Consider the following 26509-nt stretch of genomic DNA (forward strand, 5'->3'; position numbering starts at 1 on the left):
GCTTGATGTTGTCCCAGAGGCTCCTTGAACTATCCTCATTTTTTTGGATTCTTTTTTTGTTGTTGTTCCAATTGGATGTTTTCTGCTACCTTATTTTCTAAATTGCTGATTTGATCCTCTGCTTCTTCTAATCTGTTGATTCCCTCTAATGTATTCTTCATTTTCGTTATTATATTCTTCATTTATGACTGGTTCTTTTTTATGTTTTCTATCTCCATTTTAATGCTTTCTATCTCTTTGTTAAAGTTCTCATTGAGTTCCTCTACTCTTCCCCTAAGTTCATTGAGCATTTTTATCACCAGTGTTTTAAACTCTGCATCTGGTAGATTGCTCGTCTCTATTTTGTTTAGTTCTTTTTATGGAGCTTTGTTCTGTTCTTTCATTGGGAACATGTTTCTTTGTCTCCCCATTTTGGCTGCCTCCCTGTGTTTGTTTCTATGGATTAGGTAGGGCTCCTAAGTCTCCCAGTCTTAGTAGGGCGGCTTTATGTAGAAGGTGTCCTATGGTGCCCAGTGATGCAATCTTCCTTGGTTACTTGAGCTGGATGTCCGAGGTGTGTCTCTTAAATGGATTGTGTCTACCCTCCTGTTATAACTGAGCCTTGGTTGCTGTTTGCACATCGATAGGTGAGATTGACCTGCAGGCTGATTGGTTGTGAGGATTGGCTGGTGAGGGGCTGACCCTATGAAGCAGGATTCACTTTAACAGGACTCTGGTATCTACCCAGTCTACTTTATGGGTGTGTCCTCCTCAGATGTAGCCCTGAGTGATGATCTGGCTCTGGTTGAAGCTGGCTACTGGGTGTGTCAGCTCAAGGGCCTCCTGGGAGAAGCCCAGCTGCAGGCCAAGTTCGCTGCAGCCTGTGCACTCTCCGGGGCCACTTGGCATGAGCCATGAAGAAATCCACAGAAGGCCGTCACCTATACTGGGCTTAGCGGTGCCTTGAGAGGCCAAGCCAGGAATGGACGCTGGCTTCCACTAGTATTGGGCTTGGGGCTGCTCAGCAAGAGGTACAGGACACACGAAGGCCAGATGCTGCTTCTTTGGGTTTTGTGAACCTTTGAGAGATTTTTAGGAAAAGCCACAGCATGAGCCAAGACAGGCCATTTGTATGGAAAAAAATCACTGGAGGCAGATTGGGTGGGCCCCTAAGTTGGATGGGGTCTCAGAGAATCACCTGGGCAGGGTGACCTGTGTTAGCCAGGTTGATAGAGACTCAAATATGGCAGCTGCCTGCATCCTCATGCTGGGCATGGGCAGGGCTCAACAAAGGAACAATGTCTTCTGCCAGAACTTTTGTCTGGGAGAAAACTGCCCCTCAAGCCCTTGACCTGAAGCCAGACACTCACTTCCTCCCTGTATGTTCCTGGCACTCCTCAAGCAGCTGACCCAGTGCTGGAGCTTGGAGTAAGTGTCCATTACTGAGTAAGTTTGTATGTAGGCCCTTTAAGAGGAATGTCTGTGACTTCTGCATCCCTATGCATCACTCGGCCACAATCTGTGCTGTTTTTCACAGCCAGAGGCTGTGGGGACTCATCTTTCTGGCACTGGAGCCTTGGGCTGGGGAGCCTGGTGTGGGTTCAGGACCCCTTGCTCCTCCAGGATACCTCTGCAGCTGAGATATCCATCCCGATTCTCAACTGCCATACACAGTTGTGGGACTGGCCCATTTTGCATCTCCACCCATCCTACCAGTCTTGAGGTGGCCTCCTATGTATGTGCCCCATTATAGGACTTCTATTCAGCCAGGCCTCAGGCAACTCCCAATGATGATTGTTCTGTAGTTTTGTTGTAATTTTGATGTGGTATTGAGAGGAGGGGAGTACAGAGTCTACCTTCTTCACCATCTTGACTGGATCTCATCCCAAACTTTTTGTCTCTCATTTCTTAGCCTCTCAATTTTGTTGTAAGCACTGTGTTCCTGATCCAGAAGAGAGATCAAAACAAGTTTAAGAAGGGAACAATGACTTTCGACACAGTCCAGGCAGGCTTCTCAAACTTTATTGTGCATAAGAATCATTTGGAGAGCTGATGACTCTGAGTTAGTAGATCTGGCATGGGGAAAAAGTAGTTCATGAGCTCCAGTAAGAGGAAGGGCAGTGTGAAAATTTGTCATGGGACTGTAGGTGATAAAGAAAGAGTGTCTATATTTACTTACATGGGTTGCTATAACAAAATATCACAGACTGGGTGACTTACACAACAGAAATATAATTTTTTTTTCAATTCTGGAGGCTATAAATCCAGTCAAGGTGTTGTTAGTGTTGGTTTCTGGTGAGACCTCACTTTCTGGCTTGTAGATGTCTCTCTGCACTTACATAGCCTCTTCTCTGTACTCGTGTGAAGAGAGATAGAAAGAGATTTCTGGTGTCATCTTCTTGTAAGGACCAGTCCTATCATGTTATGACCTAATTTAACCTTAATTGCCTCCTTAAAAACCCTATCTTCAAATGCAGTCACAATAGGGGTTAGGGCTTCAATATATAAATTTTGGGGAAACATAATTCAGACCAAAATAGTGTTCATTGTAGATTTTGTAAATTGTCTTTGAGGGTGAAGTGATTGTCCTCTTGGAGAAGAGAAAGGACACTGATTGAGGGTCAACTGAGTGTCAGTCATTACTAATTCATGATCTCCTTTGACTCCTGCACAACCCTGTCATGAGAGAAGATTGAAGCTCACAGATGTTATAATCACCTGGGTAGTAAGAGGTCAACAAAGCATTCAAACTTTAATTTATAAGTTCATGCTTTCATATCACTAAATGGGACTTTAACTTGAAATCTTGCTAAATTCCTAGGACTATGTCTTTAAACTTAGAGTTTCCAAGAAGTCTGCTTGGCAGGTTCATTTGGGAGTCCGAGAGGGTCTCTAAATAGGGAATCGATATGATCAGAGTTTTGTTTTGAGGAGGTAACTGGCCATGTGGGTGGGTAGGTGGGTGACTGAAGGTCATCTAGAAGCCTGTTGCTATGGTCCTGTTGAGAGATAATGACAGCCAGCACAGGGCAATTGAAAAAGTGCTATATTCCCATGGCATTGTAAGGGCAGAGTCAGGCTTTGGTAAATGATTGAGTTCAGGTCATGGGGCAGAGGGAGGGAGCCCAGGATGAGGCCAAGGATAGCACTGCCCTCGGCGAAAATGAACTTAACCTGTGCCCTGGACATGCTGGTACCCCCAAAGCTCTCCTGGCCCCCATTCTACCAGATTGTGAAGAGGTACCCCAGGAAAGCTTGCAACTGCTTAAAGTCCAATGTCCCCCTTTGGGGAGATGTTGGAGAGGACTTCTTGAACTTAAGGTTAATGCAGTTAATCATTACTGATAATTATGTTCTTAATAGTACAACATTAGGCTTAATAATTTATTGAGTGAGAGATGATAAATGAAAAGATAATGGGTTAGGACAGGCAGGCTGTGTGCAGAAGGGAATTTTGATTAAAAGTGAACTGTTATTTCCATTAAGCTTTGAGGTGAAAAAGGTGGATGTTTCTAAGCAGTCTGCTTTCCTCCCAGTTTTCCCTTCTACTCCCCCTCCTCCTCTCCTTCTTTTAACTCACAAAGTATTTTAATGTTTATGCTATAAGGGGGACAAAGTGCAGTCTGGGGCAATAGAACTTTTGATACCACGAGAATTCCACTTGTAGGCAGAGGCAATAGCAATTTACTTCTTTATGCAAAATTTACGAGGTCCTATTCTTTTAACAAAGGCAAGCATGCCTATGTTGTATAACCATTTTAAAGTACAGATAACAAAAGATTAAAACTCTTAAGTGGCAATATTTAAAGCACAATTCCCCTTTCTTCATGAATGGCATCCACCCAGTTGCTCAAGCCCCAATTTAGGAGTTACACTTGATTATGCTTTCCCTCATTTCCCGCATCTGACCCACCAAGAGGCTCAACAGCTTTGTTTTTGAAACAGATCCCAATCTGTACGATAGTCTTTGTCTCAACTGCTACCACCCGAGACCAAGCTGCTGTCCTCTCTCACCCAGATGCAACAATGGCCTCCTACATGATATCTCTGTTTTCTTCCTTCTCCCCAACACTACACTCTCCATATACTTGACAGCAATCTTTAAAAGCAAATTAGATTCTGTCTCTTCCTTACTTGAAACCCTCCAGTGGCTTCCCATTACACTTGGAGTAAGATCCATACCTTCTAAACTGGCTTGCTAGGACCTATGTGATGTATCCTCACCCCGCCTTCCAACCTCATCTCATACTACCCTCCATGCTCACCACACTCCAGTCACTCTGGCCTTCTTTCTGCTTCTCAACCATGATAACCTTCCCACTAGAGGGTCTTTGCTTTGCTAGGATGCTTTTCCTTTAATTTTAGAATGGTTGACTTCTTTTATCATCCTGATCTCAGGTTTGAGGTCACTCTCGCAGAGGGAAATTTCCCTGACTCTCCAATCTAAAGCAGTCGTTCTATCATACCTTCTCTATTCTCTTCACAAGTACTTACCCCTCTTGGATCTTTTCTTTCTTTCCTTCCTTCCTTCCTTCCTTCCTTCCTTCCTTCCTTCCTTTCGTTTATTTATTTATGTCTCCTCTGTTAGAATATAAGCTTCTGGAGAGTAGGGATTTTGCTCAGCAGAATCCCCAGTGTCTAGAATAGTGTTTGACAGATTGAGTAGATGCTAAGGTTAATATTTGTTGAATGAATGACGAAGGCACTTACACTATCTCCTCATCATTCTGGAGACCTCCTTTTGGCCTGGCCTTCAGGGATCTCCCTCTTCTCTGACATGGCACTAAGCATGCACTGCCTTATTTTGGGTGTAAGGTACAGTTAGGACAGTTTCTTGAAGTCATCTGTCTTTTGGGAAATAAGCATTTTGTTCCAGATTTGGACCATTTTAGGAACATTAGATAGAGAAGTACAAGCTTCTCCACATCAGCTCAGCAAGAATGAGGATAATTACACTAGTTTGATATTTATCAAATACTGCTATGCCATGTCCTCCTGGGTATAAAAGGACTCTAGAACTTTCTGGAGTTCTCTTGGACCTCAGATGTAATAGAGTTGATGGCACATTATCATGACTAGTCAGTGCAAGAGCCCTCTCTTGTTTCACCCGATATTTTCCCCGTGATCTTTCATTCACAATCCCATTCCCCTTCCCCTTTCTAGGCTCCTACTCTTGGGTATTTAATACATGTCCTTCCAATCTGTATTCTAGCTATGTATTGATGCATATGTATAGCCTCGAAAAATGCAGTGTTTTGTACATGTGTCTATGGAGTCTCTGGGACCTTTGTAAAAAATAAAAACACTGTATCAATTTAGAGAATTATTTTTATTATTAATCTCATCTCTTCTTACTTGGGGGTATGTGGAATTACAGAATTTAACAACTAGGAGTCACTTGGAAATCACCGGCTCTGCTGCCTGCCTTTTCTGAGAACTAAGGCCCAGAGGCTTCCTTTTAAATGATTCCTTCATCAAACTGTTGCCTTTTACTGAGAGTCTGTATTGGTCAAGGTCTCAAGCCAGAAGTGCTGGAGGACACAGAGTCGAATGATACAGGCCCTGATCCTGAAACCACAGCCTCTTGAGAGACTTCTAGAGGAGTGGGTGGGCCGTGAGCCTTCCCAGGTCTTCTTTGCTATTGAGTGTTGGGCTTACAAAGGACTCACAGACGATCTGCTTTGAGGATACATCCCCCTGTCCCTTCCCCATGTTTTTCTTTTCATCTTCACGATTATTACCCAAGGAGCCACATCCACCTTCTGACCAGTGGTGCCAGCACAGTCAAGTTCCTGACCTGCCTCTACTCTTTCTTGTCCTTCTCTTGATTGACATGTCTTTCCTCTCCTTGGCCCACCCTTAAGTGTCCTGGTGGAGCACAGAGTCCTCACCATACTCTGTCTTTGTGTTTCCAGATTGGAGCTTCTCTCTTTGCCAGTAACATTGGAAGCGGACACTTTGTGGGGCTGGCGGGGACTGGAGCAGCTGATGGCATCGCCACTGGGGGCTTTGAATGGAATGTGAGTAGCACTCAAGACAGTGTGTCCTCGAGCTTGAAGGAACTTTAGCAGTAGCCAGTCCAATCTATGCTCAAAGATACTCAGAGTGTTAGGGAACCTCTCAGGGCCACCCAGGATGCAGACGAAGGAGGGGCACAGTTTCAGAAGCCCCAAGGTCCTTCTCCCCTTCAAGTAGAGTAGCATGAAAAAATCATTGACACGGCAGCAACAGTGTTTCTTTCTTCTCTTAAAAAGCCAAACCCTCCTGTACCTTTTTGGCCATATTGGAGGTTTAGAAATGCTTACCACCAGGTTTCCATTATTATTATCATTTTTAAAAAGGTCTCCAAATGGTATTTTAATCCTTGTAAACCAGAGACGAGGCAAAAGGAGCTGTGGTGTTGGTGGGCAGCTGCCTGTGGTCCCCTCCACGGTTGCCTGGATGCCATTCCCATGGGCCAGTTAGGCAGCAAAGGCCCCTCCAGTCTCTGATGTCCAGCTAGGGACATCAGTGCCCAAAGAGAAAATGCTGGGTGATTGTTCTGCAGCAGCTAAGGGCCCTCCAGGCAGCAGGTTGGGATAAGGTTCCTCCTGGTTTGACTCCACCTCTTTTTCAATTTCAGGCCCTGATTTTTGTGATTGTGCTTGGCTGGCTGTTTGTCCCCATTTACATTAAGGCTGGGGTAAGTATCTTTTCTGTTATTCTATTTCCAAGATACAGACAAATATTGTATCTACATGAGCTTGGTCCTCCTGGAAGGCAGAGGAGACTTTATGGGATAAATGGCAGAGAAAACCTGTTCCTTGGCTTTCTTTCCCAGGTTATAAAGTTCTTGACTGCTCTTAGGGGCATTAAACAGATCCACTCAGTCATGACTTACTCATCTCTCTAGGAAGCTTTCCTAAGCAATCTCATTTCATTCAGAGGCATTTGAAGCATCTTGCCCCTCACTCCGGGTGTATATTTATAAGGCACTGCCATACATTTGCTCATGATATATAACTGTATGCCTCTGTCTCTGGGAGGGAAGCAGCATGAGAAAAAGAACCATATTTCCCCTTCGTTCACCTATATCAGCAGCTCTTGTTTGCTGAGAATGCAGCTGGTACTCAACTATCAACTGGATGCTTTATCTTTCTTCAAAAGCTCTCTGACATTTTACCAAAGATAGCTTTAATGTCATCTCCTCAGTGAAATATAAGAGTACCTACTATGTGTAACTCTATCGAAAGCAGTATGGAAGAAACACAAGACAGACTTTGCACCTTCTGGAGGCTGTTTGTGACACATGCCTGATCCCAGGAGACAGCAGGCTCAAAGTTGAAGGAACAAGACAAGAGTGTGGTTGGAATTTGCAGAAAGGAACTAGCAGAACAGTCAAGCAGGCCTACAGCCACAATCCTTGGCAAGACCTGTGTGCAGAGCAGGGTGAAACACATCCCCAGCTTGGCCACCTTGTTTGGCACACTGAAAAGATGCTACCATTGTTATGATGTCTTGTTCATAGTAGGTGCTTTGTATGGGAACATATATCTATTTATCCACTCCTCCTCCAGGAAAAAGATTTGCCTTCTTGGTTATGTGTAGTCATGTGTTCATTAAAAAAAATGTTTATTGGGTGCCTTCCAAATCCTGGGGTAATATGCAGCTACCTCTGCAGGGTAAGGCATGTGGAATTGAGATGAGCAAATGGCTGGAGGACAGCCATCTGGCCACTGCAGACTTCTCTGACCAACAAGGGTTAAGCCTTGATCACACCTCTGACACCACTGTGGATGCCACTGCTCTGCTTGCTCTGGGCCTTCTGGTCACTCTGGTTGGTGGTGACCTCCCTTATATCCTACGCAGGTGGTGACAATGCCAGAGTACCTGAGGAAGCGATTTGGAGGCCAGCGGATCCAGGTCTACCTCTCTCTTCTGTCCCTGTTGCTCTACATTTTCACCAAGATCTCGGTGAGTCCACTGGCTGTCTCAGAACTTGCCAGCTCTTTCTCCTTAGCATGTGCTGATCCAGCAAGGGACAGCACTATATGTTTCCATTAACTCGATTCCTTAAGCCTTCTTACTCCTTAGGGTAAAGTCCTATTTCATGCATCAAGGAGCCAATATGTGAGATTCCTTAGCCTCCACTGTGGACAAGGTTGAAAACATAAACAGATTCAGGAAGGTTCAGTGAAAGCTGAATAGAAGATTATAAGGAAGTTAGGGATGTCTGAAGCCTGGCCCCAAATGTAGAGGTTGCTGTGGGCCTTTGTGCCCTGTCAGGGTCAGGATCTGCTTCCAGGTGACATTTCTGATGCTCTTAAACATGAGCAGTCAGTGACAACTCTTGAGGGTACGTCAGAGATTCTCCCTCTTCTTTTATGGACAGGGAAACAAAAACCTTGGGCATGGGAAGTACTTGCTCAGGATCTTGAATCAAGAATAGAACCCAGAACTCTGACTCCAGCTTGCTGTCCTTTTTACTGCACAAGACTTCTTGTATTCACTTGGAATCAGCTCCCTGGGCCTTCAGTTGCTAACCCTCTGGGGGATTTCTACTCTCTTTGAACCCAGGTTCTGGGGCTGCTCTCCTTACCATTTAGCCTGTCTCCCTGTCAACCTGAAGTTGCAGGCTCCAATTTGTAGGGCTGAGATATCTCAGGGATTGGTTGGCCATTGAGAGCTGTACAGAGCTCTGGGCTGACCCACTGGAGTGAGTCTTATATTCTTTCTTCAATTCACTTTTCCTTCCTTAAAAGTGTGCAAGTCAACTGCTTTTGATAGTAAAACAAAACAGAAGAGCCAGGAGACCACTGAAGTTCTGAGATATTTCCCTCACAGCCCAAAAGATGGCGGGAAGAAAAAACTTTCCTTATAGGTTTTGCCTGGTATATATATATTTTAATTCTCAAGGTGAGGTGAAAAAAAGAGAAAGAAGGACAATATGAATGATAGGGTATAAGAGAAAGAAATCAGGACCTTGGTAAGAAAACTATGTAGACAAGTAATTGGAGGAAGTATAGGGTTGTGGAGGAGGAGCCTGGGCTCCAGGTCTGCTCCCTGCTCACCAGCCGGTGACCTGGGGCAAATGGTGTATTGCTTTACCTCTCCGGAGCTTAGCTTCTTCATGGGTAAGATGGGGATGACAATTGCTACCTTGCCTACCTCATTGTCTGGTAGTGAGGATCAAATGGATTTATTTGAAAATACAAAGTGTCATTGAGATGTAAGATAAGATAATGAACATGAGAACCCTTTACAGTCTCTGTGAGAAGCTCCCTGGGTTGCTTTAGCATCCTAACCTAGCTAGAGAGAAGGCTGTATATTTTGGATACTAGATCTTTGTCAGATAGATGATTTGCAAATATGTTCTCTCATTCTGTCAGTTGTCTTTTCACTTTCTTAGTAGTGTCCTTTGATGCACAAAAGTTTTAAATCTTGAAGTTCAATTTATCTTTTTCTTCTTTTGTTGCTCATGCTTTTGGTATTATTTCTTAGAACCCACTGCCAAATCCAAGGACAGGGAGAGAAGTGGCATTTTCTGTGATCACAAGAGAATGGCTCCAGCTTTCTCCCTTAGCCAGCAGCTTCAAAGTGCTCACTGCTCTATCAGAGGGGTTATTTCTTTGGCTATGGTCAGTTTTCTTCCTTTTTCTTGTCTTTCTCTATCCAGCAGCAAAGCTGAGATTAGACCAATCTCATTACCTTGCAAAAGATCTTCTCTGGCTGAAATCTGAGTCCGGTTGGATCTGAATTGAACTTTCTGCTCTTGTTAGGTAGGGTTATGAAAAACAGCTGCTTGTGTTTTCATTTTCCTGCTTACTTAAAGCAGAGAAAGCAATATAAAATAACATTTGCATTTTTTTTTTTTTTTTAGTTTTGGAAAATTTCAGACATACACAAGCAGAAATAGAATTGTATAATGAGCACTCATGGACCTAATACTCATCACTCTGCTTTAATAATGATCAACATTTTGCCATTCTTGGTACATCTATCCTTTTCTATTTTTTTAATCAATATTTTAAATCAAGTCCTAGACATCATGTCATTTCACTGCAAATTCTTCAGAAGCACTTTGACTTTTAAAAACCTCAACTATTATGCTATTACCTACACAACAAAATTTTACAATTTCTTAATTTAGGTAGTTTAATATCTGGTCTATGTCCAGATTTTCCTGATTATATCAAAAATGTCTTCTTACAGTTGATCCAAATGATGTCTATACATTGCATTTGATTGTATTTTCTTTAAAGGAAATTATATATATATGTCTTTAGCCTGCCACAATTATTTTCCCTTTTATATTATTGCCTTCCATTCCTGGCCTACATACACAAAATATGTTTTTTTAAATGTTTTATTTTATTTTTAAAAAATTTTTAATTAAGTTTATTGGTTACATTGGTTAATACAATTATATAATTTTCAGGTGTACATTATCATTTGACATCTGTATATTCTATTGTGTGTCACTCAAAGTACTTTTTAAAAAAATTGGATTGTTAGTCTTTTCTTCTTTTACTTAGAAAGAAGAAAATTATTTTTAATGAGCCAATTCACTTATTACACCGTTGAAGGCTAATCAAGTCACGTGATTAATAATATTCCCTTAAAATTGCATTCTGGGAAGTGTTTTCATTTAGATTTAATGAAAAACACTTGGAAGCCATTGAGTGCTGTGGGAAGTGTTTAGTTATGGTCCCTGTTTATGAATTAGCATGAGTTGATAGTTGATGTTGAAAGCTAAAGTTTTTTTTCTTTTTTGTGACAATGTTTCATACAAACTGAAACAGAAAAATTGACAAACGTCAGAGGATATTTAGCCTGCAAAGGAAGCCAAAAGCCAGAGGCTGGAGAGGCTGAAGAAAACATGGCGCCCAGCAGGTGGCAATAGAGACCCTTCTCTTCCCTCCATGTGCAAGCAATTAAAGTTATCCATCTTCTTAAACCATCATGAAGACAAACCTAATTTTAATTACCTAGGGTCTCCTTGTCATGGAAACAAGAATAGGTGGAGTCTGCATAGAGTAGGAGGAATAAAAGCTTGTACATAAAATCTGAGCCCTTGAGTAGGCCTTTGGTTTCCCAAGTCACTGAAGACTTCCATTTATAAAGAACAAACTTTTAAAAAAAAATTATTTCATTATTAATTTTAAGTATACAGTACATTGGTTTGACATTTATATAATTTGTAAAACAATCCCCCTAATTGCTCTTTCCTCTGGCTCTCCACCTTGCCATTACATTAATACTAACTGCATTTCTTATGTGTGTTTGTCTTTTTTGCTGTTGAGTTGAATTTTTTTTTTAAATATTCTCGATAGTAGACTCTTATCAGATATATGATTTACAAATATTTTATCCCAATCTGTAGGGATTGCTTTTAAATAGTACTTGGTGTCTTTTTACTTTCTTGATAGTGTTACACAAAAGTTTAAATTTTGATGAAGTTCATGTTATTTACTTTTACTTTTGTTGCTCATACTTTTGTTGTTACTGAATTCATTGATTCAGTGACACCAAAAAAATCCACTGCAAAAGCCAACGTCGTGAAAATGGACTCTTATGTTTACTCCTGAGTTTTATAGTCTTAGCTCTTCTACTTTGGTTTTTGATCCATTATGAGTTCTTTTTTCTGTATGATGTGAGGTAGGGGTCCTACTCCATTCTTTTGCACGTGGATATCCAGTTCTTCCAGCACCATTTGTTGAAGAGACCGTCATTGCCCCATGGAATGGTCTTGCATATATATTTTTTTACACAACTCAATGAAAGCACACTCTCGCCTAGAGGGCCAGTAGGGCTTTGTCTTGGCGTTGGGACCAGTGCCCTGGATTACTCCCTGCTCAGCTTCCTGATTTAAATGGCTACTGCCCTGGTTGGTGCCTTTGTGCTTTCCCTGCCAATGGGACAGTTCCACCTGTTTCACTTTCTCCTCCTCTCCTTCAGGGTTAGTTTTTAGGCACAAGATGAAAACCCTGGGTTTTAATATTTTATTAGAGGTCAGTGTGCAGAGCCTGCATTAGAAAGTGCTGGGAGGAGTGGAGAAGTCAGTTTTCCTGAGAGAGGGGAGGGCAGCAATATAAAAGGAGAAAAAGGAGTGTAAGCAGCAAGGGTGGAATTCGCAGGAAGTTGGTAAAGGAACAGCTCCTCTCTTCAGCTTGTGAGGTGGCACCTACCTAATGAGCATGTAGAGGACAGCACTTGGACTCCCCTTCTTGGAAGCAAGACTTCTCCAAGTCCACAGTTCAAGCTGGTTAAAGTCTGTTGACTACAGTTGCCATGGAAAGGGCACTTTTTGTTCTCAAAGCTTGTGTAGGGGTAGTCATATAAATAAATGAAGTGCCCAGCCTCACTCCCTGCCTCCCCAATCGACTCATCTATTGTTTGGGTTACTGATTAAACCTTCCTGGACTTGGAAGCTCCTAGGTAGTGAGAGACATCCTCCTTTAGCTCAGGTCCTGATGGAGCCCATTCCCTAGCAGTCACCTTTTTCTGTATTTTGCTTTTAAATAGTACTTGGTGTAGGCTGCTCTCTCTCTCTCTGTGTGATTTCTGGGGCATCTTCCTGGAGGCCTTGCCGGGTATCCTACCTGTTCCTCCTGCTTCCAAGAACCAGCATCCCTTGAATAATGCCCAAGAAAGATGATAGCTGCCCTTTACTCAATGCCAGTCTCTTCTTAGTCTCCAGTAGGGGCTTTACTTATCCTATCTCCAATTCTCATAAGAGTACTGCACGAGTAGGGATTTTAATTTCATTTTCCACTTTCTGGAAGAGAAATCTGAGTCTCAGAGAAGTTAGATAATTTGTCCCAAATCACACAGCTAGTGTATGGCAAAGCCAGGATTGAAACCTAGTGTCTCTAGTTCCAAAGTCTGTGTTCTCCTCACAGTTCTGCTCTGTGGATGGAATGAAGGCGTAGGATGACAGAATGGGATAGATCATTTAGTCCTATGTCCTATGTTCTCATTTTATGAATGGGGAAACTGAGGTCCAGATTGGGGAAGGGACTTTGTGGGCTTAAACAGTAGCAGAACTAGGATGAGAAGCAGGGTCCCCGATACCGAATCCAAACCTTTTGACATTATGTACCCATGCCTGTCTTCTAAGTCTTTCAGTCCTTTAGTACGGAGTAGGTTAAATTCAAGGCCTTGGGAAAAATTAAGATAGTCAGTGCAATGACCTTACAACGTCAATGAGTTTCTGAGAGTGGGATTTGAGAGGACTGTGAGGAGAAAACACCAGCTGCATACCAGGGCTACGAAGGACCTGCAGGAGGGACGTCTAGATAGCAGGGAAGGGCAGAGAAGGCTCAGATGGGCAAGGCTTTGCCTTCATAAATTTGGCTGACTTCAGGATCACCACGGGTCACAGAGCAACATAAACTAAAGGATTTACACTGATGTTGCTGTAGCCGCCATGAGCTCACATTAAGGTGCACATGATTCAGGGTTCATGGATAAAAGAAAAGAATTGTTAGTTAACAAATACAGGAAGTCAGGGATTTAAATTGCTCACAAAGATTAATCATTTTTGCTGTGTGTATGGAGAGGCATGAATAGTTTGTGATGGGTAAGAAGAATGGCAACCAGGGACCAGCTAGAAAGGCTTGGGGAGGATGTGGTATTCAGAGTGTGTAAAACTGATGGGACAGAAAGCCGAAATGCATTTCAAGTACAGGGCCCAGGTGTGACCCTGGCCATTAGGCAGCGGTGGTGTGGGGTCGTGACCATGGTTGCTATCTTGCGGCCACATCCTTTGGGGCTCTGAGACTTAAATTTGATTATTCTTCCATGTACACCTCTAAATTTTATTAGCTCCACCTGAGTTCTACCTCATTGAGTTCTGAGAAGCATTCTGTTCTATAAAAGTTCCTGGCATCACATATCTTTATCAAATGTGCACAATCACTTGAGATAAAGCCTCAGATTTTTATGAGTTACGCATGATGACTCAATGTCCCTGTTTGTGTTTCCTGCAGCCGTTATCACAGATCATGACTGCAATAAACTTTTATAGCAATTTCACTGTCCATTTTGGATCCTTGGGTGAAACTAAGAGATTTGGTTCTTGCTTCAGGTTTGAATGCTCATTGCTTGGGCCATTCACTTTCATAAATGAAAAGAAAATTTTGAGAAATGGAGCTCTCCATCTCAAACCTCATTGCTAGGCAGGGATTAGTGGATGCTCAGATACAACTAGGACCAGAATGGGCAGCAAATGCGAACATATATGACAGAATCTCAAAGCATCAGAGCTGAGATGAAACAACCTGCCCAAGGCTCAGGGTCAGACTCCATTACTCTAAGAGGTTTTCCAACCGGGTCTGTATTTTTATTGTTTCTCATGAGTCTCAGGGATGTTGTTCAGCCAAACTTTCAAAGTGATGAGAACAAAGCTCTTGGGTTAAATCTAACTTCCTGTTTTTGTAAATAAAGTTTTATTGGCACACAGTCATGCCCATATATTGATGTATTATCTATGGCTGCTTTCATGCTTCAAAGGCAGAGTTGAGCGGGTTGGACAGAGACTGTATGATCTGCAAAGCCTAAAACATTTACTATCTGACCCTTTACAGAAAAAGTTTGCTGACTTCCAGTCTAGAGGACCATAATTTTCTATTTCAATTTAAGTTGGTTTTGCTTAGTGACATTGGGGCAATTCCATCCTTCCTTCCTTCCTTCCTTCCTTCCTTTCTGTCCTTCCTTCCTTCAGCCTTCTTCTTCCTTCCTTCCTTCCTCCTCCTCCTCCTCCTCTCTTCCTCCTCCCCTTCCCCCTCCTCCTCCTCCCTCCTCCCTCTCCTTCCCTCCTTCTCCTCCCTCCTTCTATTCCTTCCTTCCTTCCTTCCTTCTTCCTTCCTTATTTTTTTTTCTCTTTATATAGGGCTATAGTTTAGAGAGAAGTCCAAGGATAACTGTGAAACAAATGGCCTCATAGGATTACAGGAGAGTTCTTTTATGTCAGTTTTGGGGATCTACTATCCAGGTCCCCTGTTTTACAAAAAAAAAAGTAATGACATTTCAGTAACTGAAAAATAATAAAAAAAAAAAAGTAATGACATGCTTTGAACATACAGAAAATCACAAAGGATAATACAGCAAATGCCACCCAGATTCTATAGATCTAAACAGTTCACCATTTTTTTTTAAAAAAAAGAAATAAAACATTAAGATATGACCAAAGCCTTACATATAATTATATGGTATATAATTTTTAGTAAGCCATTTAAAAATTCCCTGGTGGACAAAAAGCTCTCAATGATGGTTACCTTTGGGCCAAGTGATGAAAGTAGGGGCACTTTTACTTTTCAATGTATAACTTTCCGTGCCGTTTTTAAACAACCTTACACATAAATTATTTTATTGATTTTTCAAATTATAAAAGACCTTGCTCTTTAGAAAATATTCCAGAAAGGATGACCCTTACTTTTCAGTGCTGCAGAAAGGTTATTAAACTTGGAGACAGAGAACTTGGATTTTACGCCTTGAGAAGTTATTAACTTTGTTTCTCTCATCTGAAAAGCGGAACCAGTTTACCTGTTCCATCACCTTGTTTTGAGGATACAAACAGTGCATGTAATTGAGAGCCGTGGATATGGAGGACAAAAATACAGTGAAGCAGGATATAGTTTGGGTACTTAGGAGATCTAAAGACTAATATCAGAGCACCAGGTTAATGTGACCTTGACTGTGGTATCTCCAGGCACTCTGCTGGCTTTTGAGGTTGCAAGGGCAGAAAGAATTTGACTCTGAAGTTCAGAGTGACTCATGAGAGGAAGAATTTGTCTTGGTTTCTTCTATTCATGAGAGAAGTTTTCTTATAATTCTTTATCTGCCTTGTTACCTGGAAATAGAAACAAGATTTCTATTAGTCCAATACTTCTCATAAATGTTTATAGATTCTATTTTAGCATTATCTGAGGAGTTGTGTGTTACTTATTTGTGACTAATGACAGCAAGGTAAATATCAATGAGGGTATCATAGTCTACTCTAACGTGTTGTCGTAAAGCATTACAGATTAACTACTTTGGAAAGTAAACCAACCAAGGGCATTTTAAAAGCAGTAGCAGCCATGGATTTTTTTTCTCATTTATGCTTATTAGCTAATCTACTGAACCAAAAATGTGCATACTTAACAGCATTCCATTGTAATCAATGAATGGGGCCCTTCAATTGAAATAACTTTATGATGATATAGAGGCGTGGGAGGGGAGGGATGGGCATTGGGGTTACATTTCACAATTTCAAGTGGCCCAGTGTGCAGAGTCAGGAAGGAGTGGCCATTTCATCCTTAGCAAGGTTAAGGTGCAGCTGGGGACTCTGTCTTCTTCTTTGGCTGCTGCTGAGGGCAGGGTGGAACAGATCCAGGACCTGGGAAGGAAATGCTTTCCTTCCAGCCACTGAGAATCACAAGGACACTGAGACATGGAGGGGTGAAATGTTTTATCTAGTCACTCACTCAGGCCTATAGTGGCAGCGCTGGGGTTAAAACCAGCGCTGGCGTGTCTCTTTCTAAGTTATCATCTCTTTCCCCATACGCTGACTGGGCCTCTCCTCCTCCATCAGGAAAGACCATGACATTGGGTCCCTTGGGGCTAGAGAATCTGTAGCGGAGGTGAGGCATCAAGTCCTCAGGAGGCCTGTCTTGGAGGAGGGGGTCATGCATTAGCATATAAGCTTGGAGTTGGTGTGAGACAGGCTCTCTGCCAATGAGGAGGTGGGGAATAGAAGATTTGGTTGGTGGGGACCTGAGTCACACTGGAGGGCCATGAGAAGCTGCAAGGGGGCAGAGGGGAAGATAAGAATATAGAAGTGATGCAAGGGTACCGTTCCCCAGGGCTCTGACTGGGTGGCCCTTTACATGCCCTAAAACATATTAGGGTTTATGCAATAGAACAGCTTGTGCATTGCATCTAGGGGAAGTCTATTTTCTTTCCTACCTAGAGATTGGAAAACAAAAGATTCACCATGATCCTCCCTTAATCCTATCCTTCCTGGTAGTATTGGAGATGCCATGAAAATTCATTTTGGTTGACTCCAGCACTCTCTGTTGGTTTAAATTAGCAACTGCACCATCCAGCCAGGTAAAGGTTCTTTATGAGGCTAAATGAAGCAGGGAGGAGAAAAGGAATTGCATCCAGAACTAGTGACATCAAGGGTGAAGAGGGAACAATTCTTCCTCAAGTTATATGAGCTAATCTACATAAAACCACATAGCACCAAGCCTGCCATGCAAGACGTTCTCGGTGATATTCTGGTTATGTTATGGTTAAGATGGACTCCATCTGGACCAGGGAGATCACATTATGATGTTGCTAAAGTTTCTCCCCACTCCAGGGTGGGGCTAGAGTTTTCCAGTCATGGGATTCTCCACCAGTCACGCTTGCTTTTGAGAATAGATCTGATCAAACTTTGCACACTGACGTGTAAACAGTGGTTAATGGCTTAGAGTGGCAGTCCATGGGTGAGTTGGTAGGAACCTCAGAGTGTTAATAGTTGTTCCTTGGCAAACAGAGTTTCATAGTTAAATAAGTTTGTGAAGGGCCATTTCCCATGCTCCCCTCTTGGGGATTCACTGTACATGCTGTATATTAAAGGCTCAGAGAAATTGGTAAAGAAACTGCTTTAATTTTGTCTAATCCAGCATTTCACAGATCTCTTTGACCATAGAAGCCTTTCCTTTTCATGGAATATCTATTATCATCTTTAACAAAGCTTTTTGGGAAACTTAGAAATAGAGCATGACTCTCAGGTATTCGTATCCTCCTAATTTTTAATTTTATTGTGAGATGAACGCTTCACATGTGATCTATCTTCTTGGCAAATTTTAAGTGTACAATATGTTATAGCTGACTTACAGGTACAATGTTGTGTGGCAGCTCTCTAGAGCTTGTTCATCTTACTTGACTGAAACTTTATGCTGACTGATTAATAATTGCTCATTTCCTCATCCCTCCAGCCCCTGGTAACCACTATTCCAGTATTTGATTTTGTGAGTTTGACTGTTTTAGATACCTCATATTTGTGGAATTGTGTCTTTCATATTCTTAACTGGGGATAAAAATATGAATCTCTATGATATTTTAGCCAAAGGGCAAGAGGGTTTGGGCCAACACTGGGCCCTAGAAATCACAAACATTGACACTACACAGGAGATGGCTTCTGCTGAACCCTCCAAGCTTGCCTCCCTGGCCTGTAGCTAATGTACTTCAGCCAGGCCCTGTAGCCAACTGGCCTCTATCACCCTTAATTCACCTCTCTTCTCCTTCCAGGCAGACATCTTCTCTGGGGCCATATTCATCAACTTGGCCATGGGCCTGGATCTGTACCTGGCCATCTTTCTCTTATTGGCTATCACTGGCATTTACACAATTACAGGTGAGTCCATTCAGATATCTTGGCAGGAGCCCAGCCCAGGGTTAGGCTCTTGGGAAGGATGAAAGGAAGTAGGAGACATGGCTTCTCCTCTTGAGGAAGAGAAATACACCCAGGAAATAGTTTGAGGATGAGATATTTGCTTGGTCTCAACTTATAGACCCTAAGAAGTTATACAGGTGGCCCTAGACAACTCCAGTGTTGGCTGGAATAGTCAGGACGGCTTCTTCCAGCTGGTGGGGCAGGGCTTGGCCTTGCAGGTTGTAGAGGGAACTTGGCTGAGTTGGGAGAATCAGGGAAGGAGTGCCAGGTGCAAGGACAGGTAGGAGCAAGGAATGGAGGTAGGAATGGGCATGGTGTGGGGCCAAGGCAGAACGAGCAGCAGATGTGCTTGGCTGGAGGAGGGCAGTCAATATGAGGCAGTTGGGGTGTGTGAGTGGGTGATAAGTCCTGAGAATTCAAGCAAAGTCACAGGGAAGAGGCCTTGGAAGCCAGACAGATGCCTCGAATTTGATGTGACAAGGACTGGGAGGCAATGTGAGAGGATGGGAGAGATTTTAGAGGAAGACTCAAGAGGTCTACTGGAGAAGCTAGTGACACAAATAACAATTGGGGACCCCTTTGCAGAGGTGTTACTCTGCCTCAGTTAGGGGGACCAGGGCCAGTGATGGAACTTTCTGCTCAGCTGGGGTCTCATAGCTTTTGGGGACAAGAAGTTACATAGATGGCCTGAGAAAGAGTCAACATACAAGTAGCCCTTTGAAATGTGTTGATTTGGTAATAGCCATGGACATCATGTAGAGATGTCAGCACTTTGCTCTTCCCTACCTTTATTTGTGGAAGATGCTTTTTCTTATTATAGAGGAGCCATCTCCTGGCTTAAAAGGATCACATTAAGCTCTTCCTCCTCAAATAGGGAGGAATATTTCTCCTTTCCTCAAGGTCTTCTCTGCGTTTTTGTGAAAAGTGGAGATGTTGGATAAGGCTGGGTAGCAGGCTGGGTAGCAGGCTGCTGATAGGGAGAGAAGGAAGGAAAAACAAGTAGGTGGCTGAGGAGCATGCTAAGAAGGTATGCAGAGGGAGAGGGACAGCGGTGGAAACAGGAGGCAGGCTGACAGATTGTTGTCCTACATGAGGTCAGATGGATTGTCTCCTTGTCTACTTAGGGGGCCTGGCAGCTGTGATTTACACGGACACCTTGCAGACGGTGATCATGCTGGTGGGGTCTTTAATCCTGACTGGGTTTGGTAAGTGGTGTCCAGATAGGCTGAGGAGGGGAGGAGGCAGAGGTAGAGTCCCAAGAAGAGAAAAGCAAGTCTAGCCTCTCTGTCCTTTGCCTTCCCAAGCAATGAGCTGGGCGAGCTCTGCCCTCACCAGGGGAGTGGTCTAACCCAGAATGACCATCACTGTAGGTGTCCAGGGGGCACCTTCTTTAGCCTTGGAGGTCTCAGGCTCGGCCTGGCCCAGACAACACCTGGATTCCCTGCTATCCTTTCTGAATAGCCTGGGCCAGTGGTACCCACTGTGGGCCTCTGATGACATGGTCTTCTCTCCACAGAGAAACTGGACATAAAAAGGGATAAGGCTAAATATCCACTGGGCTAAATATATTCAAATGTTGTGTCTTAAATCTCAGATTATATCTTGTCTACATTTTGATATTAAATGTTCTTTCTTTTATGAAGTGATGATAGTGATCATTTTCTTGCTTATGTCCTTATTTGACAAAATTTAAAAAAATCAATCATTCTATGTTGTCCCTCATTCCAATTTTTTAAAATTTTGTCTATGAACTCTTGAAGATAAGACTGGAAACCTTAGATCTAGAGGTACTTGTTAGAAGAAGATATAAAATGCATTTTATTTTTAAGGGGGCCCATGCCCTGTGTGTCCTGTGAAGTCTCTTATCTGCTTTCTATGCTATTTTCCAAGAGCTTCCATTCACTTTTACCCAGTGGTCCTTGAGGGTCTGCAGGGCAAGGGCTGGAATGTTTTATTCAAAGACACACAGTCAACAGGTGACGGGGCTCCAGACTCCTTATCCATTTTCTGTTCATCCTACCACATGGCTGGGACCAGGGGTGGTATTGCCTAGACTGTGTGTCCAGGTTCCTAAAAGCTGCTGCTGACATGGGGAGCGGGTGAGGAGGTTGAGGGGAAAAACAAAGTTTCTGAACCTGGTTCAAAACCAAGTTTTCTTTTTCTTTTTCTTTTCTTTCTTTTTTTTTTTTTTTGTAATTAAAATACCTTCTTTTTGTAAAGAGGTTTATGGTTGGGGTCCTTTTACAGGTTATTGTTTTGGATCCCCACAGTAGTCCCCCAGGGGGCTAGGCAGGGTTAATAATCCCATTTTATGGATGAGACAGCTAAGGCCCAGAATGGGAAAGTGACTTGCCCAAGACCACACAGTGAGGGCTTTCGCCGTGGGTCGGGTCCTCTTAGTTTCTCAGGCATCTACAGGAAGAAACTGCTATGAAGAGTTGAAAGTTTTGGGATATTGATTTTTGTTACTGATGTTTTCCAGCCTTTCATGAAGTGGGAGGGTATGAAGCCTTTATGACAAAGTACATGAAAGCCATTCCAACCAAGATTTCTTATGGAAACATCACCATCGAGGAGGAATGCTACACCCCAAGGGCTGACTCCTTCCACATCTTTCGAGATCCCATCAGTGGAGACCTGCCATGGCCCGGGCTCATCTTTGGGATGTCCATCATATCCCTGTGGTACTGGTGCACAGATCAGGTACCCACGCTGGACATGCAGGGTGGTCAGGGTATTACTCAAGGTACTACAGGGACTCCTGTCTATCTGTGGTTTGCAGGGTTGGGAAAGGAAGGGCAGGGCTCATATGTGCTGGGGGTCACTAGCCTTGGTGACATGGGAGTGCCAGGCTGAGGACCCAGGATGTGGAGGGGAGCTGGGGTGGCCAGAAGGTGTCTGCCTGCACCCTTCCCTCACCAGGCTTTCCCTGGCAGGTCATTGTCCAGCGCTGCCTCTCAGCCAAAAACATGTCTCATGTGAAGGCTGGCTGCATCATGTGTGGGTACCTCAAGCTGCTGCCCATGTTCCTCATAGTGATGACAGGAATGGTCAGCCGCATCCTGTACACAGGTGATGCCTTCTGCTGGACTCAGCGGCCATTCTCTCCCATTCTCCTGTCTCTGAGTCACTTCTAAAGCTCTAAAGCTCTCTGCTCTTTCCTTTCTGTCTCCTTCTTTTTCTTTTCTTGCTGCAATAATCAAGCATTACTGTTCTCCTCCTAGAGAGTGAGCAACTTGAGATCACAGAATCTGTCGAGTTGCCTTCCCTGGTTTCTTATGTTGGCAATTGCTTTCTCCCTTTTTGCAAATTCTCTGAAGTCATGCTATGTCTCCAGCTGTAGCTTCTTCCAACTAATTATTGCTCACTTTTTGCTTAGTCCTACTTAAGGCTGTAATAATGTGTACTATGTCCCTAATGTGAGAGAACCCCCAGCCAGTCTGACGCTCCGAGCCCTATTTCCTGGACCATGTCCTTGAGCCTTGCACATTGCTATCTAGGGTGGTAGATTCTTCCTTGGCCCTTTTGTGGCCTCTCCAGCATTGCCATTGCATTTTTGTGTTTTGCTCAACCATGCTAAGTCAAAACCTTCCTGGAATATGAAATAATAGCAAGAAAAGAGTACCACGAAGTGAAAGTTGGTGAGGGCCCTTCAAAATCAGGACAAGACAGTCTGGGGATATTTGCTGCCAGTGGCTGCATGCTCCTAATAGTGCTCTCATACTCCTATGCAGGTTCACTTGTTGTGAGAAAAATATATCTAACTGATAGTTCACATTATAATTGATACAACACATACAAATATTAGAGATGAATCAGTGCTATAAGGGGCAGCATTAAATAATACACCTGTAGTAGGTACCTAATAAATGTTTGTTGATTTGAATTCTGTAGAGGTTTCTAGATGTTTCTTCAAGTCTCTAGATCATATTCCTTTTCCCTACTAGACTACTTCCTTTCTATCTCTACCCTAGATTTTTCATATCTTGGAAATAACACCCATCAGCTCTCCCACTGGGGAATTCCTTCCGTTGTTTGCAAATTCCCCCAGTCAATCCTACTTGCAAGAGCTGCTTCAAATAAGCCTCAAGTTTAGGAGTTACCAGGCACTGTGATCTTCAGGCAAACAAAGCAATGGTCCCTGCTGAGCTGCAGGGCAGCTAGCTGGAGTCTAAGGACTGTGCCTCTCCCTTTCCCACTCTCAGCATTTCTGTGCTTCCCCTTCCTCTGCGTAGGAACTGTCTTTCCTCCCCAGTCAAAGCTTAGGGGTGGTCAGAAACAGCAGGGCAGGGGCATGGCAGCCAAAGGGCTCAGCCAGGAACTTCACTCTTTGTGGAACCTTGGGCAGGAATGTCTTGTTTAAAGTCTTGTTTTAAGAAAGTGAATCTTGAGAATCTTTCCCTGCTGTCTGGTTGCTGACATAGCTCTTTATCTCTCCCCAGAAAAAGTTGCCTGCGTCGTCCCCTCGGAATGTGAGAGATATTGTGGCACCAAGGTTGGCTGTAGCAACATTGCCTATCCGACCCTGGTGGTGGAGCTCATGCCGAATGGTAAAAGTCATCCCCACTGGTGGGGTCTTTCTTGGGGGGCTGATTGGACTTAGACTTTACATGGATTTCTGTGGGCCTCCTGGACAAAGTCATGATCCTGGAAAGTTTTGATCCTGGAAGCAAGTAGGGAAAAAGCCTCATTCCAGGTGTCCTCAGCATTTTTTTTTTAATCATATCTTCCCACAAGGGGAAGGAGACATAGGACTTGGTTAGGCTCTCTGAGACCTAGCACTTGTCCATCAGTCAAACATAGAAAAGAGATAATCTGAAAAGGTACTAGGGAAGACCACGACTTTTCCATGCTTATCTGGAAGTTCTTTCTTAGTTCTCCAACAGACATTAACATGATGGCTTGAACTAAGCAGAGTTTTATCTGGAGAATGAATTGACTTTTAGACTGTTCCAAAGAAAAACATGGAGAGAAAGCTCTGGAATGAGGACATTTGAGGCAGTTGATGGATGGGGTGCAAGAGGGCTCCTCACTATAGAGAATGCGTTATTGTAGGAGATTGAGGACTAAATCCAGAATCGCTAGGGTTTTGGGGCAGACCTTTGGGGTTATTGTTCATATTTCATATTGAAGAAAAATTTAATTCTGGCTCAAGTGATGCGAATCTTGTTAGGTTAGGGAATCTCAGGAGACCAAAAATTCAAAGGTATTTATCAGGAAAATTTAGAACAAACTTATATAAAATGTTATTGCTAAAAAGAAACATAGAGATCATCTAGTCAAAACTCTTCCTATTACAGTTGTGGAAACTGAGGCCTACACAGAGGGAAAGTGACTTTTCCAAGCCACACAGCAACTCAGTGTCTGGCTTACAGAACTCTGCTCAAGGCTGCAATTGAGGAACTTGGAATGGTCTTCAAAAAAAAATTTTAAACCACAGACTAGATGCATGACCTTGGACAAACTGTTTACATTTAAATTCTATAAATGTGGGAGTAATAGTTAACTGTACCATTGAGCTGGGTTGGTTATTAATTAAGGTTACAATTAGTAAGAGTCACATGGCTTTTTTAGAGTTCTGGCTTAGATTACACTGGCCTTAGATTACGTGGGGGAGTTTATGCTATTTCTTTAGATTGGCAGACAGACCCTGGGTGAGTACTATTGTTCTAGCATTGTACAGGACAGAAAGAAGTGTGTCATGTAGGACAATGAAATGCTGTGTTTACCTGTACCATTGCCACTCTCTTACCAGCTGGAATCTGGCTTCTGTAAATACCGAATTCGCTGATAACCTCCTGGTGGTGGATCAAATAGATATTTTCCATTCTTCATTTTACTTGACCCCTCAGTAGCATTCAACATTATTGAACATTCATCTTTCTTCAGTTATTTTCTTCTCTTGGATATTATAATACTATATTTTCTGGTTTGTCCCACCCCCATTCTTTTTAGCTGCTCTTTTTGTCTAATTTTCAGATTCAGCCTCCTCCACTCAGCTAGTAAATGTTCCTCCTCCAATCTATCACCAGATCTTGTCCATTTTGCTTCCTAAATATCTCTTAAATTCATCTATCTCTATTTTTACGACCATCATCCTACCCTGATCTACCATTATTTCTTGCCTAAATCACTGTAAAGTTATATTTAACAAATATTTGTCAAGAGAATAAATGAATGGGAGTTTGATAAGAATATGGTACAGAGAGGGGAGCTCCATCCCAGCTTAACAGTTAACTGGTGAAGCAAATGGAGGAGGTAGGGCTTGAAGCCCTACATACTAACTCCTTGAAATTGACCTTTGTTTCATCAACTGAAAAATGTAGTAGTTTGACTAGATAATCTTTATAACTCCTATAGCTCCAATTGACTGTGATCTACGTTATACAAACTCAGGAGGAACCATTTAAAAAATCCTCCTGACAAATGATAAAATAATTGGAATGAGCAGCCTTTATCACTCATCTTGCAAGGCTGTAGATGAAATCATACAATTATTTACAGATACAAAATGTAGAGGAACCATAGAATCATGTTCCAAAAATATTTCAAAAGGCAGGAATGTTAGCTCAACTCTTACAAGCTAATGTTTAATAGAGATCTATATTAATATACTTGGGTCCTCCAAACCCCATTATACAGGAATATTGCAAGAGACTGAGAATGTTTAGCTTGGAGAAGAGAGAGTTCTGGAGGACATGAGATGTCTTTGAATATGTGAAAGATGGTAAAGTGGATAAAGGGTAAGAACTCTTCTGTTCGGTAGTATAAGGACTGTGTCTGAAGTTATAGAGATATCAGATGAGTCAGGACTGTCTAAGAGGTAAGAGTGGAGTTAATGGGCCATATGGTAACTGTGTTTAACTATTTGAGGAACAGCTAGACTATTTTCTACAGTAGATGTACCATTTTACATTATTGCCAGCAATGTTTGAGGGTTCCTGTTTTTCCAAATCTCCAACCACATTTGCTATTGTCTTTTTTTTTTTTTTAAATTATTACTATAGTTACCCTAGTGGGTGAAAAGTAGTATTTCATTGTGGTTTTGATTTGAATTTTCTTGTTGTTGAGCATATTTTCATGTGATTATTAGCCACTTGTTTATCTTCTTTGGAGAAGTATCTATTCGGGCCCTTTGCTCATTTTTCATCAGGTTGTGTTTTTATTATTGAGTTGTAGGAGTTCTTTATATATACTGTATTCTAGACCCTTATTAGATATATGATTTGCAAATATTTTCTCCCATTCTATGGGTTGTCTTTTCATTTTTTTGAGAACCTCATCTTTTGAATTCTAGTTTAAATATTTCTGCTATATTATGAATCTTTTGAGTGAGAGACCTCATAAAAATCCCCTCAGATGGACACACATACACACACACACACACACACACACACTACCACCACCACCACCACCATCACCATACAACTGCAAAGTATTTACCTCATATATATTTTGTCCCTAGCTCTTTGTTGACTGCTGTTGGTTTACAATATAATGTAAAGCCACAGTCCATTCCTTAAAATGTCTGGTCTTTCTGGAGAGATAAATTGAAGAGCATGGCATGGTTTCATCAGCCAAACAAACCTTGAGTCCTCAAACTTTCCAAACACAAAAGAGCTGAGGCGCTGTGCATCACTCAGAACCTTCTTTTCCAGGACTGCGTGGCCTGATGCTGTCGGTCATGTTGGCCTCTCTTATGAGCTCCTTGACCTCCATCTTCAACAGTGCCAGCACCCTTTTCACCATGGACATCTACACCAAGATTCGGAAGGGTGCAAGTGAGAAAGAGCTTATGATTGCAGGAAGGTAAATGCAGTTTCCCCCTGTCATGCACCATGAAAGCTGGAATGATCAGAGCACCTCCCTCAAGCTGAGGAAGACTGGTAGATACTTGGGTAGAATGGGAGTAACCACTGTGGCTAGTTATATTTGCCCTTCAGTGACATTAACTTTAAAATGCTTATTGTCAAATGTGCCCTTCTAGAGTGAGAAGTGATATCAAGGATCATCTAATCTAACCCTCAGTTTATCAGTGAGCAGAATGAGACTTGTCTTGCCTAAATCCAAGCAGCTGGGACAATGGCAGAGCCAGGACTGGAACCTATGGCCAACTGAGTCCTT

General features: G+C 42.6%; 1 protein-coding gene across 1 annotated transcript in view; it reads left to right on the plus strand.

Annotated features, from left to right (window-relative positions):
- Window positions 1–26509, plus strand: part of SLC5A1 (solute carrier family 5 member 1) — a 56955-nt gene that overhangs the window by 18447 nt on the left and 11999 nt on the right. Inside the window, exons 3-11 of the mRNA XM_039861834.1 lie at window positions 5895–5999; window positions 6602–6661; window positions 7828–7932; window positions 18241–18346; window positions 19510–19590; window positions 20868–21088; window positions 21322–21457; window positions 22828–22935; window positions 26044–26194. Of these exons, the coding sequence (XP_039717768.1) occupies window positions 5895–5999; window positions 6602–6661; window positions 7828–7932; window positions 18241–18346; window positions 19510–19590; window positions 20868–21088; window positions 21322–21457; window positions 22828–22935; window positions 26044–26194 (1073 nt within the window). The remainder of the gene's footprint in view (window positions 1–5894; window positions 6000–6601; window positions 6662–7827; window positions 7933–18240; window positions 18347–19509; window positions 19591–20867; window positions 21089–21321; window positions 21458–22827; window positions 22936–26043; window positions 26195–26509) is intronic.

Source organism: Pteropus medius, unplaced genomic scaffold (assembly GCF_902729225.1).
Source record: "Pteropus medius unplaced genomic scaffold, Ma_sr-lr_union100, whole genome shotgun sequence".
In the NCBI taxonomy this organism is placed as follows: Eukaryota; Metazoa; Chordata; class Mammalia; order Chiroptera; family Pteropodidae; genus Pteropus; species Pteropus medius.